General features: G+C 33.6%; 2 protein-coding genes across 2 annotated transcripts; one reads left to right on the top strand and one right to left on the bottom strand.

Annotated features, from left to right (window-relative positions):
- Window positions 1–394: 394 nt before the first annotated feature.
- On the top strand, window positions 395–2,497 carry LOC115715247 (protein HSH49). The gene is made up of 4 exons (XM_030644087.2): window positions 395–546; window positions 1,183–1,394; window positions 1,682–1,835; window positions 1,975–2,497. Exons 1-4 carry the CDS (start codon window positions 510–512, stop codon window positions 2,097–2,099), a joined length of 528 nt encoding a protein of 175 aa, XP_030499947.1. The 5' UTR covers window positions 395–509; the 3' UTR covers window positions 2,100–2,497.
- A 2,240-nt stretch (window positions 2,498–4,737) lies between these two features.
- On the bottom strand, window positions 4,738–16,094 carry LOC115715207 (psbP domain-containing protein 2, chloroplastic). The gene is made up of 3 exons (XM_030644051.2): window positions 15,669–16,094; window positions 15,399–15,557; window positions 4,738–5,234 (listed from the first exon to the last, which is right to left on the bottom strand). The coding sequence occupies exons 1-3, from the start codon at window positions 15,969–15,971 to the stop codon at window positions 4,974–4,976; spliced, it is 723 nt and encodes a 240-aa protein (XP_030499911.1). The 5' UTR covers window positions 15,972–16,094; the 3' UTR covers window positions 4,738–4,973.
- Between the last annotated feature and the right edge of the window lie 2,384 nt (window positions 16,095–18,478).

Below are 18,478 nucleotides of genomic sequence, written 5' to 3'. Positions count from 1 at the left end.
ACCTTATATGTTTGTGCTTATTTTTAGTTTTATTTTTAATTTTACCACCAAGAGGAGAAGGTTAAAAAATATTAAAATATGAAAATATTATTGGTGCTTATTAGTAATTTGCAAAGAATGTGAAAGTCTATAAATATATAGTTGTGTAGCTATTATTAGATATGAAATGAGATAATAGAACTTTTTTCAGTTAGAAGATTAATGTACATTTTACTATTAATAACATACATTATTATAACACAACTATATTTTACTTACTAAATATACTGACACATATTTTAATTTTATAAAAGAAATCGTTCAAATAATTATAGTATTTTAATTATTAATTCAAATAAAAAATTAAAATATTAAATAAAACTAAAACTACGTGGCTTGGCACGTCACAATCAGCTAGTATATATAAATATATAGATTACATAGATATAGATTTTTTTCAGGTAAGAAAAGGAAGAAGAAGAAGAAAACGGAGTGTTGGGTTGGAGCTTGGGTTTTGATTGACTGAAACAATGTCGGGAGGAAGCTCGAAGTCCACCATTTACATAGGTCACTATTCCCTTTACCTTTATTTACTCATATTCCTTACTCTCTTCGTTTTCCACTAAATGTAATTATAGAATTTTCATTAATTTGTCAGCCGCAGGGAAGGTTTTTTTTAAGAAGTGATAGTTTGGGGGAAGACGAACAATTGGTGTTAAATTAGTTCTAAGATTGAAATTTTATTTCAAAGTTTGGGGGAAGAATAACAATTGGGGTTAAATTAGCTCTAAGATTGAACTTTTATTTCAAAGTTTGGGGGAAGAAGAACAATTGCTGTTAAATTAGGTCTAAGATTGAACTTTTATTTCAAATTTTTTACTTTTCGCTTTTTTTTTTTTTTTTAAATTTTCTTAGGTAAGGAAACAGTTTCTAGTTTTTCTTTAAAATTTACTGTCTTTCTGCTGAAATAGAAGAAGAAAAAATAGTAATTAGTATGAATTCAATTGAAAAGGCAACAGAAATACGTGTACTCTACTCTATTTTCATTGCATTTATATAGAAACCGAACGCTGAGAAAGGCTGAAAAAGCATAATAAAGTTTAATTGCTAGTTTCTCAAGTATAATATTTTTAATAGTGACTGTGATTTTGTTTTCTTTAATTTGTGCTCTAACTTTGTTATGTGCTGATGTATGGCTAATAGGCAATTTGGATGAGCGGGTTAGTGAGAGAGTGTTGTATGATATTCTGATTCAAGCAGGGCGAGTACTTGATTTGTACATTCCTCGTGACAAAGAAACTGATAAGCCTAAAGGTTTTGCCTTTGCTGAATATGAAACCGAGGAAATTGCGGATTATGCTGTGAGGCTTTTCACTGGTCTGGTCACTCTCTACAACCGCACTCTCAAGTTTGCAGTATGTTCCTTTTTATTGTACTCCCCATGGTCATGCTCTGTGTAATGTATGATGAAATATTTATATAATTTTGGATTTCATATGAACATAATTATTAGGTTATGTTTAGGGTTAGTGTTTACTTTATGTTGATTTCTTAGGGCTGTTTTTGGTAGGCTTAGAATTGCTTCTGTGTGAAGAGTGAGTTAGTGATTACCTTCTTCTTGCTTAGAATAAGGTACAATTTTTTGAGACTTTATGTTAGCTGAAGATTTTTGTTGTTAACTACATTTCTTTTCTATGAACAGATCTCTGGTCAAGACAAACCGTCACTTAATACAAACCCTGGAACTACTCATGCATCAAATGTTCCTCATAAACTGAGATTACAGCCTATACCGATGAATGATATGGAACGAATATCAAACAGATCATCTTCTTACCCTGTAAATTTCTCTCAAGGTGATTGACCTATGTAATATTTTTATATATGAAACAATTATTGAGTCAAAATTCTATCCGTAGACAAATTGCGACTTAAATTTTATTTGAAAGATGCTAAATAATACCTTTCTTTCTGTATCAATGCCTCCTTCTCCAGGTTTAAATAATGGAAACAATTTTGACCATAGTCGTCGAATTTTTGGGGCTGATTTGGATAGCATTAACCGTTCTAGGTTACGTCGCTTTGACACAAGTAATCCTGTTTCCTACCCTCCCTACTAAAGTTGCCATAACACTGTTGAAGGTCAAAATCTCATTTTGTAACTCTCTGTTTTTCAAATTAAATGGTATTTTAGGCAGATATTGAAGATAGTCTGTAAGGTTTACCGCTGGAGTCAATGAGCTAAATTAGGTACTCTTAAGTTAGATGACATAGTATTTTGTGCGAGAGTGTGGTGTAATATTTAGGTTTGATGAACGAGTGGCAATTTTTTTTCCTGGCTTTTTTTTTTTATATATATATATATTAATACTAGTATTTAATGCTGTACTTTATATTTCAGAACCAAATTTGGTGTGAATTTATACTAGTTTGTTCTTGCGCTCTTAGACTATCTCCAATGGAGATTGGAAATGTAAATAAGTTATGGAAAGTTAAAATATGGTTCACTTAGCAAAAAGTACATGGAAAGCTAAAATTTTACTATGTGCTAAATTCGCGTCACTTTTTGACACACCATTAGAGCATATTTATTATCAAATGAGTTATATTTTAGCTTTACTTTACTTATTTGAATTTCAATTGAGATGCTCTAAGGTCCTGAATTACTCTTTTAACATAATGTCATATAAAACCAACTGTCACTGTCTTTGAGCTAATTTCACTCCACTTTTGTTCTTCAACTCTGGGCACGGAATAAGAGTGTGCATCAATCTATTGAAAAATCACTTGAAACACAAGCACTACGTACACCAGCAAAGCAAAAAGCGTGCAATACGTAACAACAAGAGTAAATATTACAAGTTGCTACACCATTTTTCCAAAGGATGGGATGATTTATTGGAGACACTTATTTACAAAGCCTCGTTGATACACGGGAAAGTAAATAAGAGTAAACGGGAATGCATTTGTAGTTTGCTCACCCTAATTTGAAATTTATGGGTGTTGAATAAAATTTACAAACCGCTCAACTCGAATAAACTGTCCAAATTAAACCAAATAAATCAATAAAAAATACAGCCCGAAATAATATAATGAAAATTCAAACCGCTCAATGAATATATTAAATGCTTTACAAATTATTCTAAACCGTCTAATTAACTCGAATTAAACCGATTAATATATATTTTTTAATAAAAGTGTATATAATATATTACATAAATTATATTTATTAGTCAAACTATTTTGTATTTAAAGTTTTGACATTTTAGTGTTTACCTTAAAATCTAGACTTTATAATTAATAATTTTTATTGTATTTGAATATTAAAGTTTAAAATATATACAATATTATTATTTTATTCAATTATTTTATATTTACTTAATTATATTTATCTTATATTAAAATTTTTAAAATTATTTTAGACTAAATTTTTTTAACTTGAAATATAAATAATGTATTTTTTTTTTTTTTTAAAATCTAATTTTTTGAATTAGAAACCGATAAAATCATTGCACGGGTTAAATTTTTTCTAATTTTTAATTGAGCGAATTACACTTGAATATTTGCAACCCGATATTTATATTAGCTTAGTTAAATTATACTATAACCCGACTAAACCGACCTAATACACCCCTAAATTTTGAATGCATCCTCGCTAATTCACTTTGACTCGTTACCAAGCATAGTAGGCAATCCGGGAATTATCATATCTTTGCACGTAGAAATGTTTTTCCTACTTTTCAACCAAAAAAAAAGAAAAAATTAAAGTGTGTGTCTTTCATTCTATGGACTTATTTCACCGAGAAAAATGCTATGGTAAGTGGTAACCTCACCGACAACGCCTTGCAACTCTTATTCTTGCATATCCTTCTCTTTATATTCAGCTTGGGCTTTGTGCTACGTGGCAGCTTGTAATTCATTTGTGTTTGAAAATTTCCCAGTTCAAACATCTGATAACATGAAGCAAAATAGGCAAACAAAAGCTGTGCATTGTACTCACCAGTGCTTCAACTTACATCTTAATAGTTAATTACATCATCGGAAGACCAATAATAAAATTACAGAATTGTTTCTTTAACTTCAATTTCACTAAAACTACAATCACATATAAGTTTTTTAACTCACTAGTCATACTCATAATAAGCAGAATAATCATTGCCAAAGAGAAAATACACAATGAATCATGACCAGTATACAAATGGAGGTCCATAAAAAATCCCGTCTTCTTTCCATAGATTTACCTTTGAATAATCCAGTTAGAATCTATAATAATTTTTTTTTGTTCTGGAGCAATGCGACCCGTACACAAAGAACAAAATAAAAAGGAAAACTGAAACTAGTTGTTAGCAGCCTAAGTTTCGATTCAAACTATGATGTGAGATCCAACAGAATTTCCAAGATCCCATATTTCAAACCACACAATACTGAATAATCAATGAGTTAAAAATTTGCTTCAGAGGCCAAGTACACTGACTACATTTTTTTTCTTTTTTGAAACTAGGACCCCACCTAACCCCCTATCTATCATACATGTGGATACATGCTTGTCTATTTGTGCACGCATATTATGCACATGAATATTAAGTATGTGTTTTTATGCTATTCAGTGATGTGATCAATTATCCTAAAAAACAGAGAGTTAGAAAAGAAACAGAGGAAACAGAGAGTTAGTATTAATGATGTGTTTTTATGCTATTCAATGATGTGATCAATTATCCTAAAAACAAAGAGTTAGGAAAGAAACAAAGGAAGTCTCTAGCTTGTAAGATTATGCCCGATCACGTATGTGCACATATGCATTAAGGGATTAGGCATACATGCACAATAACTAGGATGCTCAAAGTTATGCTATGAAATGACTAGAAATGTACAACAAAGCAAGCTTTCATTGTGGTTTCAGACTGCCTTTACCTTGGCCAGCAAATGTTTGGTACAAGTGGTAAAATTCGAATTTACATAAGCTGCAGAGCACCAAGGCATGACCATCTTACACATTATACAAGGGGAGCTGAATCAAATGAATGAAGAACTTGCTCCAGTACTGTTCTTGTGTGGGTGTCCAGCGGGTTCTCAGGTTTATCAGAGTGAGAAATATTGAGAAGATACAGCTTCTTTGAAGCAACAAATGCCGCAGAAAAGACCCTCTTCATTCCTCCCCTGGTGCTATCAACCTTGTACTCAAACTCATACACTTGCAAACCTCCCTTGCCTAATCTTTGTGCAACTGCAATCACCTCAGCCTCTTTGGTACTTTCCTAGATAACAGAAAATATATTGAAAACGGGTACCAAACTTTTTAGAGAGAGAGAGAGAGAGAGAATACATAAGAAAGAAACTAGGGAAAGCTAACGTCAGTATCACTCTACCAAACTTATTTACATTTACTACCCAATAAGATTAAAAATGTTAGCAACTATCTACAGTCTTATAAGTACCAGTTGCAAAAGCATCAGTTGGGCAGTACATACATGCCATGCCCATCAATCTTAAATCAAACTGACACTGCACTTTATCCAGTATATATCTACTTTATTTTTTTTCAAATGAGAAACAAAAAATGGTAATGAAGATCCCAAAAGCGACACCTAATAGGGATAAGATATCCCCAAGAGAGAAACATTGAGAACATAATTACTGAATAAACTCCACTCCATAATTAAATCCAAACACAAAATATTATCCTTTATTGTCGGACCTGATTTTTACTGTGCCTGTGCCATATGCTATGTGCTAAGATATTTAGATTCGAAAATGCTTGGCTAAAGGACCCAATGTGCTTTCAAATTGAGACAGTTGGATGTTTGTAAAGATTTTGATGTGCAGAGCAGCTGACTTACCTTAGCAATCCTTTGGAAATTTGGGGGAAATAAATCACAGGCAATTTCAAACAGACAATAAATCTTTGTAAACAAGTTATTAAACATTTGAGAGGTAGAAGTGATGAAGAGGCTTGCCAAAGAATAAGAAGCTGTTACTGAACCAAAGAGAGACATTTCGGGGACTGATATCACAACAACAGCTGTGGCTTAAAGAAGGAAATCAGAATAGCAAATATTTTCATCGTTCGGCTAGTTGTAGAAGGCAGAATGATTAGATTCAAAAATTAAGAAATAATGATGGGAGTTTGTTGATTCAGAGGGATGCTATGTCCCGAGTATTTTCGAGACAAGCAGCTGGTGGCAAGTGTTGGAAATTATTTTACCAGGATCTTAGATCTACTCACAAGTATGTTTATTAACATCCTAAATATGAACTTTCTAAAACGATGAAATAAACACATATAAAGTTTAAGAAACCTTACATTGGGTGCAGCGGAATATAATGACTCCTTCCGTTCAGATATCTAGCCCTTGATTCCTTTCTGTAGCAGAGCATTATCAATATCTGAACCTGGATCTCTTTCTCTGAATCTTTGATGCTGAATCTCCTTTGCTGATGATCTTTCTTCACGATCTTCCTCACTATGATTGAGGTATCACTTGATGTGTGTGGGCACTACTCATACACTAAGGATTTCGAAATTCTCAAGAGGGAAGAGAAGAAGTGACAGCTAAAGATAGGGAGAGAGAAGGCTCAGGTTTTTCTCTGAAGGAAAAATAGAAAATTTTAGTGTGTAATTTTCCTGAAGCCTTCACTATCTATTTATAGCATTCCACTAGGGTTAGATTTGAATTATATGGCATTAAAATAATGAAAAAATCAGTTTAAATTTCCTACAAAAGTGGCTGGCCCTACACTTAGTGGATTGGGCCTTGCTTTTTGATTTTGCAATTTTAACACCTTTTGTATCTGATTTTCTCAAAAATACCAATTTCCTAATTCAACCATTTAAATGCCAATTCTAACTATTTAATAACTATAAATAATTATTAAATAATATTGTCATTTATCATATTTATTAATTGAACCATACAAAGTATCATAATTAACAAATATGCCCCTATAAACTCTTTCTTTACAATTTCGCCCTTACTTAGTGAAAAATTCACAAATAGACATAGTCTAATTTGAGAATTATAATTGATTAATCAAAACCAATTACATGAGTCTTACAAGCAATATTATCTCAACTAGTGGGGGGACCATGGGTCTATATAACCGAGCTTCCAATAAGTAGATCAAGAATTTAGCACTAAAATTCACTAACTTATTAATTCTTCGTTGAATCCACGCATAGAACTTAGAATTGCACTCCCAGTATATAGAATGCTCTATATGTTCCACCATATAGACACATCATTAGTTATCCATTGTTATAATCCTAATGTGATCAATGACCCTCTATATGAATGATCTACACTGTAAAGGGATTAAATTACCGTTACACCCTACAATGTATTTATTCCTTAAAACACTTGACCCCGTATAAATGATATTTCAGCTTATGTGAAATGAGTACTCCACCATTTATGTTCGTTTGGTCAAGCTCGAAGGAGATCATCCTTTGCTTACTATTCGCCAGATAGAAGCTATAGATTCCATGTTTATGATAGCGCTCCCACTCAATTGAACTACCGTGTTCCCAAAATGTACGTATCACCCTGACCTAAAAGTAGGCTTAACTAACAAATCAAAGAACACGAATAGCCTTTCAAGATTGAGCCTAATCATAACAGGATTAAGATCATTTGATCTAGGATCAACTAGGCGATATTGACTTGAATAGATATTACGGTAAGTTTAATAAATCTAAGTCAAAGTTCAATATCGGTCCCTTCCGATGCATACTCCATGCATCCAACCTGAGCTTTACTTTAACCAATGCTCTGGAAAGAACATAGCACTTCTCCAAATGCAAGTAAACTCTTGTTGTAGATTATCATATCAGTAAAACCCTGTGTCTGATAAATCTAGGAAACTTTATTCACATAGTCATGTTTACTTTCCAATGTGTTGACGGCACAATAAACGGGATCAAGTATGTGAAAAGGGTTTCAGATGAATTTATACATTATGTACATATAATCATGAAATAAATCATGTGAACCATGCAACATTAAATGTTATTTCTGATCTATATTAATAAGTAAATCTAATTATATTGAAATGAGTTTTATTTAGGGCATAAAACCCAACAAACTCCCACTTGCACTAATATAAAACAAAAAGTGCGTTTCAAATAATCTCAACACCTTGATATACAAATCAAGTGTAGTAGTAGTAAACTCCTCGTAATAGGATCTGAAAGGTTGAATTAACCACAACCTTTTCTCCACCATTACTCTTCCTTTAATCACAAAATCATTGATAATGTGAAATTCCTCTCTATATGTCTACTCTCTTGGGATACTGGATTCTATATCTTTGGCAACTACTTTTGGTTAATCAGGAAATTAACACTAGTAGTTTAAGGCAATTTGGAATGATGCCAAAAATGTATAGAACTTTCCTTAGACTGAATAAGTACCTTTCCTGCAGCTTTAACATTCAGTCCGTCTCTGGTAGACCTAGAGACTTCAGATAGGTTTTTACACTTCTCCAAAATCACTATTCCACCCCCAGAGTAACCACCATCTTATCAGAAAGATTTTCTAGCACAAAGGCAAATTTCGAAATCTGATATGGTGTAGTCTAAGAGTTTTAAACACACCCTTATAGACTAACATATAGTTCCTCTTCTTAATCTTAGGATTTACTTGATTGTCTTCCAATGTTCTTCTCCTGGATTAATCTGATACCGACTCATTACTCCCACTCAACAGCATGTGTCTGGTCTAAGGCATACAAAAGCATATCTAAGACCTCTCACTGTTGATATAAGAAATTCTTTCATGGCTTTATCTTTTCTGGAATAGTTGAGACTTTTCCTTAGATAAAATCTATGCCTAAGAAGTTGTGAAGCTTCTATAGATTGTCATTAGAAAGAAAATGCTTCAGCATCTTACTAAAGTAAGTTGCTTGCATTAGAGTAAGTAATTACCAGGTATACCACAAGCCATAGGTTTAGATAAACTCAAACCTATAATACTAGGAACAGGAAGTTTTGTTAAGTCCATTGAATGGACTTATAAACGAAAATTTCCTTTTATGTCCTTGTAATAGAAAACTTTAGGTTACTCCATGTGAATGGATTAAACCATAGTTCTATTGGCTTTCTTCTTAGTTTCTTATCTTGACAATCCATTACTTGTTTAAACTCACAATGGATTTTAATCACTAGTATCTCCCAAGTCATAAGAAGGTGAGTTCCTAGAAACTCTCCCACTACGACAAGGTACCGTGAATTATGTCGAAGAAAACTAAATGGTATTAACCTCTTTGGTTGTGACAAGACAACAGAGGCAGTGGGATCATCATATGTTATATAAGATGATAGAACACTTTTGGAATCAAGAATTAAATATCTCCTTTATTTGCTACTTGTTTTTCAGACTTAAGTCATTTTCTTAGAAAAGTAGTATTTGTTTGAACAAACACTTTCTTATCTATTGACAATGGGATGGTCCACCCCTAATCACTTAGAATAGCTAACAAACCATGGTTAACAGTTCTAGCTTTTCTTAAGATTTTGATTAGGTCATCCATGAATCTAGTAATGATTTACATTAAGTATACAACCATCACATCATTCTGAAATTGTATTACCATAGAAGGATTTAGGCAACGACTAGTAACTAATCATCAATATGCAACTCGAAATTTCTGGGGAGGTAAGTTTGGATATAATTCAAAAATCAATTTAATGATCTTTGAACTGCATATCTACTAACTATTTCTCCACCCCTATCAGTTCGCAAGATCTTTAACCACTTACCTTAATGGTTTTAACCATTGCTAGAAATTAATGAAATTTTTCAAACATTTCAAATTTCTTTGCATAAGGTATAATCTAGAGTGATCGTTTTAAGAATACAACGAAAAACTCACCCCCCTGAATGTACATCCATCTGCGAATGAGATGAACTACTTTCAGTGGATATAGGCATATTAACTCTTTGCAAAGATTGATCTTGTCAAATCCACTATGAACAAGATACAAATGCCATAGATTAAGAAAAATGTGGTTGTGTCGTTTTGATGACTTAGGTATAGTTACATCAAAGAGTTCTTAGAATACTGCAAGTGGATCCTGGTCATAGAATACCTAACTCATATTCCATACAGTTTTAATCCATTAATAAAAGATGGATATTAAACACTTGAGAAAGTGTAACTGTATTGTATTCTGGAATTAGAAATATAAGAAAATTTCTGTTTGGATTCTAAAATTAAAGTCAAAGACTTAAATTCAACCAAATATAATGAGTAATTCTTTCTTGGACCAGCACTACTAATATAACTCTAAGTCTGATTTACCCATACAAGTAGGAGATTTCTAAGATTGAGGATTTATATCAATTGGGAATAGAATTTCGGGATTATAATCATAAGCGTCATTTAATTTCTTAAGAGAAAATATAATGACATGAAATGATTTATAGACCATTCATCCAATGATATATTATAAAGCTAATTCGAAATGAATAAGCTAAGAGGAATTAGGATAATTTCGTTTAAAATAAGAATCCAACGATGCTTCGATTAGCGAAAGACAAAGTAATCTTATTTATGTAATCTTCTTGTTTCATATTGTAAAAATACTAGTCTAAGGTGTCATCAATTGATGAACAACTAGATGTCGCATATACAATACTTATCTTTCGAGATCTTACACTATTATGTATGTCTAATGGTGAAAATCCATTAGGGATTTATCTCATTAGATAAACAAACATGTTGGACCAACAATGAAGATTCGAAATTAAACTACAACTTAATAACAGAAAATAACATGGTTCAATGTAAATTCATACACAATTCAGAAATTATAAACATATAGCAAGTAGGAATGACTAGTGAAAATACTAAAACATACAATCCTAAATAATTTCCAAGGTTTTCAATAAACTGATACAGTGTCCCGGTAGGCGAGAGTCAAAGCATCATTTATTGAATAGAGTTGTCAGCTCATCTAAAATAGAAACCATTCTAGCAACCTTTTATTCGATCAAAATAAGAATCCAACGTTGTCCCGGTAGGCGAGAGCCATGGTAATTGATTTACTTACATGTAATTTGGACTTTAAAACGATTGTTTGTATGTTCTTTGGATGGTATCATGTTGTATTGAGTGTTATTTGATGATTGATTGATGATTGTGAAATTTTCGTGAAAAATAATTGTTATTTCGGTTCTGGCATTATTTTTATTGGATAGTATGGAAAAAATTAAGCAAGTTAGCCTTTTACAGAACTCAATTTGGATTTTATTTGAATTAGTTATGATTTTTTGAAGATTTGACAAAATCGGGGCTGTGCTGATAGTTTCCTGCGATCGCAGAACTGTCCGTACAGAGCATTATCAATATCTGAACCTGGATCTCTTTCTCTGAATCTTTGATGCTGAATCTCCTTTGCTGATGATCTTTCTTCACGATCTTCCTCACTATGATTGAGGTATCACTTGATGTGTGTGGGCACTACTCATACACTAAGGATTTCGAAATTCTCAAGAGGGAAGAGAAGAAGTGACAGCTAAAGATAGGGAGAGAGAAGGCTCAGGTTTTTCTCTGAAGGAAAAATAGAAAATTTAAGTGTAAATTTCCTGAAGCCTTCACTATCTATTTATAGCATTCCACTAGGGTTAGATTTGAATTATATGGCATTAAAATAATGAAAAAATCAGTTTAAATTTCCTACAAAAGTGGCTGGCCCTACACTTAGTGGATTGGGCCTTGCTTTTTGATTTTGCAATTTTAACACCTTTTGTATCTGATTTTCTCAAAAATACCAATTTCCTAATTCAACCATTTAAATGTCAATTCTAACTATTTAATAACTATAAATAATTATTAAATAATATTGTCATTTATCATATTTATTAATTGAACCATACAAAGTATCATAATTAACAAATATGCCCCTATAAACTCTTTCTTTACAATTTCGCCCTTACTTAGTGAAAAATTCACAAATAGACATAGTCTAATTTGAGAATTATAATTGATTAATCAAAACCAATTACATGAGTCTTACAAGCAATATTATCTCAACTAGTGGGGGGACCATGGGTCTATATAACCGAGCTTCCAATAAGTAGATCGAGAATTTAGCACTAAAATTCACTAACTTATTAATTCTTCGTTGAATCCACGCATAGAACTTAGAATTGCACTCCCAGTATATAGAATGCTCTATATGTTCCACCATATAGACACATCATTAGTTATCCATTGTTATAATCCTAATGTGATCAATGACCCTCTATATGAATGATCTACACTGTAAAGGGATTAAATTACCGTTACACCCTACAATGTATTTATTCCTTAAAACACTTGACCCCGTATAAATGATATTTCAGCTTATGTGAAATGAGTACTCCACCATTTATGTTCGTTTGGTCAAGCTCGAAGGAGATCATCCTTTGCTTACTATTCGCCAGATAGAAGCTATAGATTCCATGTTTATGATAGCGCTCCCACTCAATTGAACTACCGTGTTCCCAAAATGTACGTATCACCCTGACCTAAAAGTAGGCTTAACTAACAAATCAAAGAACACGAATAGCCTTTCAAGATTGAGCCTAATCATAACAGGATTAAGATCATTTGATCTAGGATCAACTAGGCGATATTGACTTGAATAGATATTACGGTAAGTTTAATAAATCTAAGTCAAAGTTCAATATCGGTCCCTTCCGATGCATACTCCATGCATCCAACCTGAGCTTTACTTTAACCAATGCTCTGGAAAGAACATAGCACTTCTCCAAATGCAAGTAAACTCTTGTTGTAGATTATCATATCAGTAAAACCCTGTGTCTGATAAATCTAGGAAACTTTATTCACATAGTCATGTTTACTTTCCAATGTGTTGACGGCACAATAAACAGGATCAAGTATGTGAAAAGGGTTTCAGATGAATTTATACATTATGTACATATAATCATGAAATAAATCATGTGAACCATGCAACATTAAATGTTATTTCTGATCTATATTAATAAGTAAATCTAATTATATTGAAATGAGTTTTATTTAGGGCATAAAACCCAACAGCAAGTTGCTTGAGCTGCTTGGAATTTATTTCCCGGGATGTTGCACTTGCTTGTAGCACGCTGATTGCGAGCGATCGAGGAAGCGTCGGGGCACAAGCAATATGAATATGGAGCAGGTTAGCAAGCTGCTGGTTTTGGTCATGGTGATGTCACTCCAAGTGGGCAAGATGCAAACCCCAAATTGATGGGACACTCCCCATACGCCCAAAGGAGCTGCATTAATGCCTTGGAGGATGTAAAGAATAGTGAATCGAATTGTGTATTGTATTTCATAAAATAGTATATATTTATATACAAAGCTAGGAGACTAAATGAGAAACTACTAAATACAAATAAGAAACTATTAAATACAAGTTACTCTAAGTTCTTTACAACTAATATTCTAACACTTCCCCTAAAGCTAGAGCATAGATGCTAATCATGCCCAGCTTGTTACAAAGATAATCAACTCGCACCCCATTCAAAGCCTTTGTAAAAATATCTCCTAGTTGTTCTCCGGTCTTCACATATCCTGTGGAGATCAGACCTTATTGAATTTTCTCACGAACAAAATGACAATCAATCTCAATGTGCTTAGTTTGCTCGTGGAACACGGGATTTTAAGCAATATGAAGAGCAACTTGATTATCACACCACAATTTTACTGAAATAGAAGTCTTAAACCTGAATTCAGTCAAAAACTGATAAATTCATATTACTTCACACACAGACTGTGTCATAGCTCTATATTCTGATTCAGCATTGGATCTAGACACAACATTTTGTTTCTTCGTGGAGTGTCGAAGACCCTTCCATTGGAGTGTCGAAGCGCGCCCCGACTACAGTGGTGACTTCCTATGACAAAGAAGTCGATTGCATTCTGTCTTCGTGGGAAGTCAGAAAGAAGAGAATCCCTTGGTACACCGAATACTTGGTAAAGTGGAAAAACTTGCCTAATGCTGAGGCGAGTTGGGAACCAGAGTCCCTACTATGGCAATTCAAGGATCACATCCTTCGGTTTAAGGATGGTGAAGCAACGGGGACGTCGCAAGCTTGAGTGGGGGAGGTACGTCCTGAGTATTTTCGAGACAAGCAACTAGTGGCAAGCTGCTTGAGCTACTTGGAATTTATTTCCCGGGATGTTGCACTTGCTTGTAGCACGCTGATTGCAAGCGATCGAGGAAGCGTCAGGGTACAAACAATATGAATATGGAGCAAGTTAGCAAGCTGCCGGTTTTGGTCATGGTGATGTCACTCTAAGTGGGCAAGATGCAAACCCAAATCGATGGGACACTCCCCATATGCCCAAGTGGGCTGCATTAATGCCTTGGAGGAAAACCAAAGGCTTGGTTAATCTTTATGCTTTTTAGATATTTGTGGCTGCCTATAAACAAAGGTCATTTCCTTTGTAAATGTTAGCTGGTTTTCATTGTGTAAAGACACTACTTTTAATTTAGTGAGCTTTTCTTTGGTTGCCTCAAGTGTTCTTCATTTTATGCTTTGTGTTCTTCATTAATTTTTTGTTGCCTTTGTGTGTTCGATTGTTGTTGCTCTCGAGTTGTTGGCTGAACCTCGCAAGCGAACCTGTGGGGCGCCGTAAACTCTGTCGACGGATCGTTCGGAGCATGTCAGGGAGGTCTTTCAGATGTAGTGTGTGGCAATTTAAAGACTTGTTTTAAGACATAGACAGATTGGAGGGACATTATGAATTTGTATCCAGCCATCTATTTCAGCAGAACACAAATATGTAGTTGTTGCAGCCTACATATTGTGTGATTAGACTGGTGTGAATCGCATATCGTTGGGGGAGATGTTATTAGATTGGTTAACAAGCACAGCCCTTTTCCAGGAGGACTTAATGATACATCTGTTGTTTTGATTCCAGAAAAGAGGAGTCCAGTTACTATGGAGGATTTAAGGCCTATATCTTTGTACGATGTTTTGTATAAGGTGGCCTCGAAGGTTCCCGCTAATAGATTGAAGATTCTCCATAATGTTAATACACAAAAATGTATCATATCATCACCGTTTTGCATAGGATTTGACTGAATAAAAATGTATCATATATCAGCTTATCCAAAAAGACATCTATTCCTGGGCTTGTCTAGCAGATGGTGTGATACATTAAGCAAAACTCTAGACTTCTTATGAAACTCAAACATGGACCTCACACAAAAAACTGATAAAAAAAAATAGCCCATGCAAATCCTCTGTCTATTTCATGGATTTCTTCTCTGTTTACATATCATTTTGGTAAAATTTAAGCATTGGGAAGATATTCTATGTACTGAAACCTGACAATGTAAGCTATCTCCCCACGAAACTATCGTTTGAGCGTATAATTACGACAGTTATGAGACAATGAACAGCAAGAGCAGTATCTGAAATATCAAATTCAATTACCTTGCGCCTTTCAGCTTGTATAAGTTTATTAACCACAAATTCAGGACTACCAAACTCTGTGAGAGAGTTAAGACGAACTGGGCTCACCACTACCCCAACATTGTTAGTACTCCCCTTATCAGCCTCTTCAAACAGAGCAGTTGCCCCTGCTTTATCAACCTAAACCATCCACAACCAAGCCAAGAAGCTTATTCAATTAAAAGCAAAAAAACTAAAATAATAAAGAAAACCCAGTCGAGAGTAAAGTGGATGGGTTGCAAACTTGAACACCTTGATCCAAGAAGAAGGCCTGAGGAGAGTGAAACCCTCCTTTGAATCAATGTACCTCTCAAGCTCCAATTCTTGTTGCGCAGACATGGCCATTGACAAGTTTGGGGAAACCCCACTTAGAATTAAGGATAGAGATGAGAGGCCGAGCTTCCTCTTGCCCAAACATAACAATAGAGGTGGCTGTCTTTGAGGTTCACGGCGCCTGGAATTCAGAGAAGCTCGCGGGACTGGATTTGGGAAGGCGGGTAAGAAGAGGATATTGTAGTTGAAGGTGGAAGCACATGTCCATGCTTTTACACCCATTTTGTTTTTTCAAATTACTTTAGCGTTCTTTTGTGTGTAATATGTAAGAGTGGCGGTGGAGGGGAGAGATTTAAGAGAGTTTTTTTTGTTTTCCCTTTTGAATTTGTAGATGTTTCATGTGGCACCATAATTAAAAAAAGTTTCACTCTATCAATTTTATGCTATTAATTCTAGTTATACAAATTACTCGTACCAAACAACATTACCGCTGAGTAATTTGTGGTTTATATTACACTTAATAACTACTAATCACTTAATAAATACTAATATTTTTTTTTGCAGTGATAATAAATACTAATATTTGATGTAATTTTATCAAAAAAAAAAAATTGCCGCAAAAATCTTTAAAAATATTACTTTGATACATATTAGTCTCCAACTTTCAGAAATAGCTGTAGTAGTCTCCAAGCTCAAGTTTTTGTAAGTCCGTCAATACTCAATTTAACCACTCTATTAAGTGTTGCTACGTGTCAAAGATTTATTGGTGTATATCATAATAATAATTAAAAATAAATACAAATTATATATAAAAAAAATTAATTATTATTATTATTTTTTTTTTCATTTTCTTGTTCTTCTTGCTGCCCAGGAACCAGTGGACCACCACCCACATCCCCCGATCCAGAAAATGAACCAGCCACGTCCTAATTCTCACGACAGAAAACTATGTTCCAGCTACCCTCGTCGCAAATGGACCACTACTCTGTTTTCTCCATTGTTGGGTTTTATGCCCTAAATAAAATTCCATTTCAATGTAATCTCTATCATTTAAATATCAATAAAGAAACAGAAGTATTTTCATCACTTATTGTGTCATTTGGTTCATGTTATCATTTATTTGTTTATTTGATTTATAAATTCCTCCAAATCCTTATCACATTTATATTCTTGTTTATTGTGTCGTCAGCACAGTGGAAAGTAATCAAGATTATGTAATTAAATGTATATTCCTAGATTTATCAGTACACAGGGTTTAACTGATATTATAATCTACAAAATAGTTTACTTGTACCTTGGATAAGTGCTATGTCCTTTCCAGGGCATTGGTTAAAGTAAAGCTTGGGTTGGATGCATGGAGTATGCATCGGAAGTGACTGATATTGAACTTTGAATCAGATATGTTAAACTTACCGTAATATCTATTCAATTCAATATCACCTAGTTGACCCTAGATCAAATGATCTTAATCCTGACATGGTTAGGTTCGATCTCAAGAGTATTATACATGCTTTTTGATTTGTTAGTTAAGCCTACTTTTTGGTCAGGGTGATACGTACATTTTGGGAACATGGTAGTGCAATTTAGTGGGAGCGCTAAACATAGATATGGAATCTATAACTTCTATCAGTGTATAGAAGGGAAATGATGATTTCCTACGAGCTTGGCTAAACAGAGATAAATGGTTGAGTACTCATTTCAGTAATTATGTTTAGTTCACTGAAATATCATTTATAGGTGGCTAAGTGTTTTAAGGATAAAATGCATTGAAGGGTGTAACGGTAAATTAATCCCTATTCAATGTAAATCATCTATAGAGGATCATTGATTATTAGGATTATAACAATGGATACCTGATAGCGTATCTATATCGTGGAACATATAGAGCGTTCTATATAACTGAGAGTGCAATTCCAAGTTCTATAGTGGATGCAACAAGGAATTAATAAGCCAGTGAATTTACTTGGTAAATTCTGGGTCTGCTTATTAGAAGCTCAGATATATAGGTCCATGGTCCTCATACTAGTTGAGACAATACTACTTGTAAGACTCAGTTAATTGATTTTGATTAATAAATTATAATTCTAAAATTATACTATGTCTATTTATGAATTTTCACTAAGCAAGGGCTTAATTGTGAAGAAAGAGTTTCTAGGGTTAATTTGTTAATTAAGAGACTTTGATAAGTCTAATTAATAAATATATTAAATGACAATATTATTTAAAAATTAACTTTTAGTTATTAAATAATTAGAATTGGCATTTAAGTGGTTAAATTGGAAAATTGGCATTTTTGATAAAATAAGATGGAAAAATGAGAAAATAGCAAAATTACAAAGTGGGGGCCAATATCCATACATGGCCGGCAACTATATAGCATATTTACCATTTATTTTTTCATTATTTTAATGCCAAATAAATCTAACTTAACCCTAGGTGGTTTCCTATAAATAGGTAGTGATGGCTTAAGGAAAAAGAGGATGCATCTCATTCCTTCAGATAAAATTTGAGCCTCCTTCCTAACCCTAGCCGAAACCACTCTCTCTCCCCCTTCTTCTCTTCTAAACCGAGCCTATAGTGAAAGAGTGAGGGCCCACACACATCAAGTAGTACTCAATCATCATGTGTAAGGCTGTGAAGAATCCAATTTCAAGAGAAGGAGATTCGAACTCAGATCTTGGTGATACTCTGCTACAGAAAGAATATAAGGGTTAGAGATCTGAGTGAAAGGAGACATTATATTCCGCTGCAACCACTGTAAGGTTTCTTATACTTTATATGTGTTTATT

This window comes from Cannabis sativa, chromosome 4 (genome assembly GCF_029168945.1).
Source record: "Cannabis sativa cultivar Pink pepper isolate KNU-18-1 chromosome 4, ASM2916894v1, whole genome shotgun sequence".
Lineage (NCBI taxonomy): Eukaryota > Viridiplantae > Streptophyta > Magnoliopsida > Rosales > Cannabaceae > Cannabis > Cannabis sativa.
This window is presented reverse-complemented; position numbering and strand designations above follow the sequence as displayed.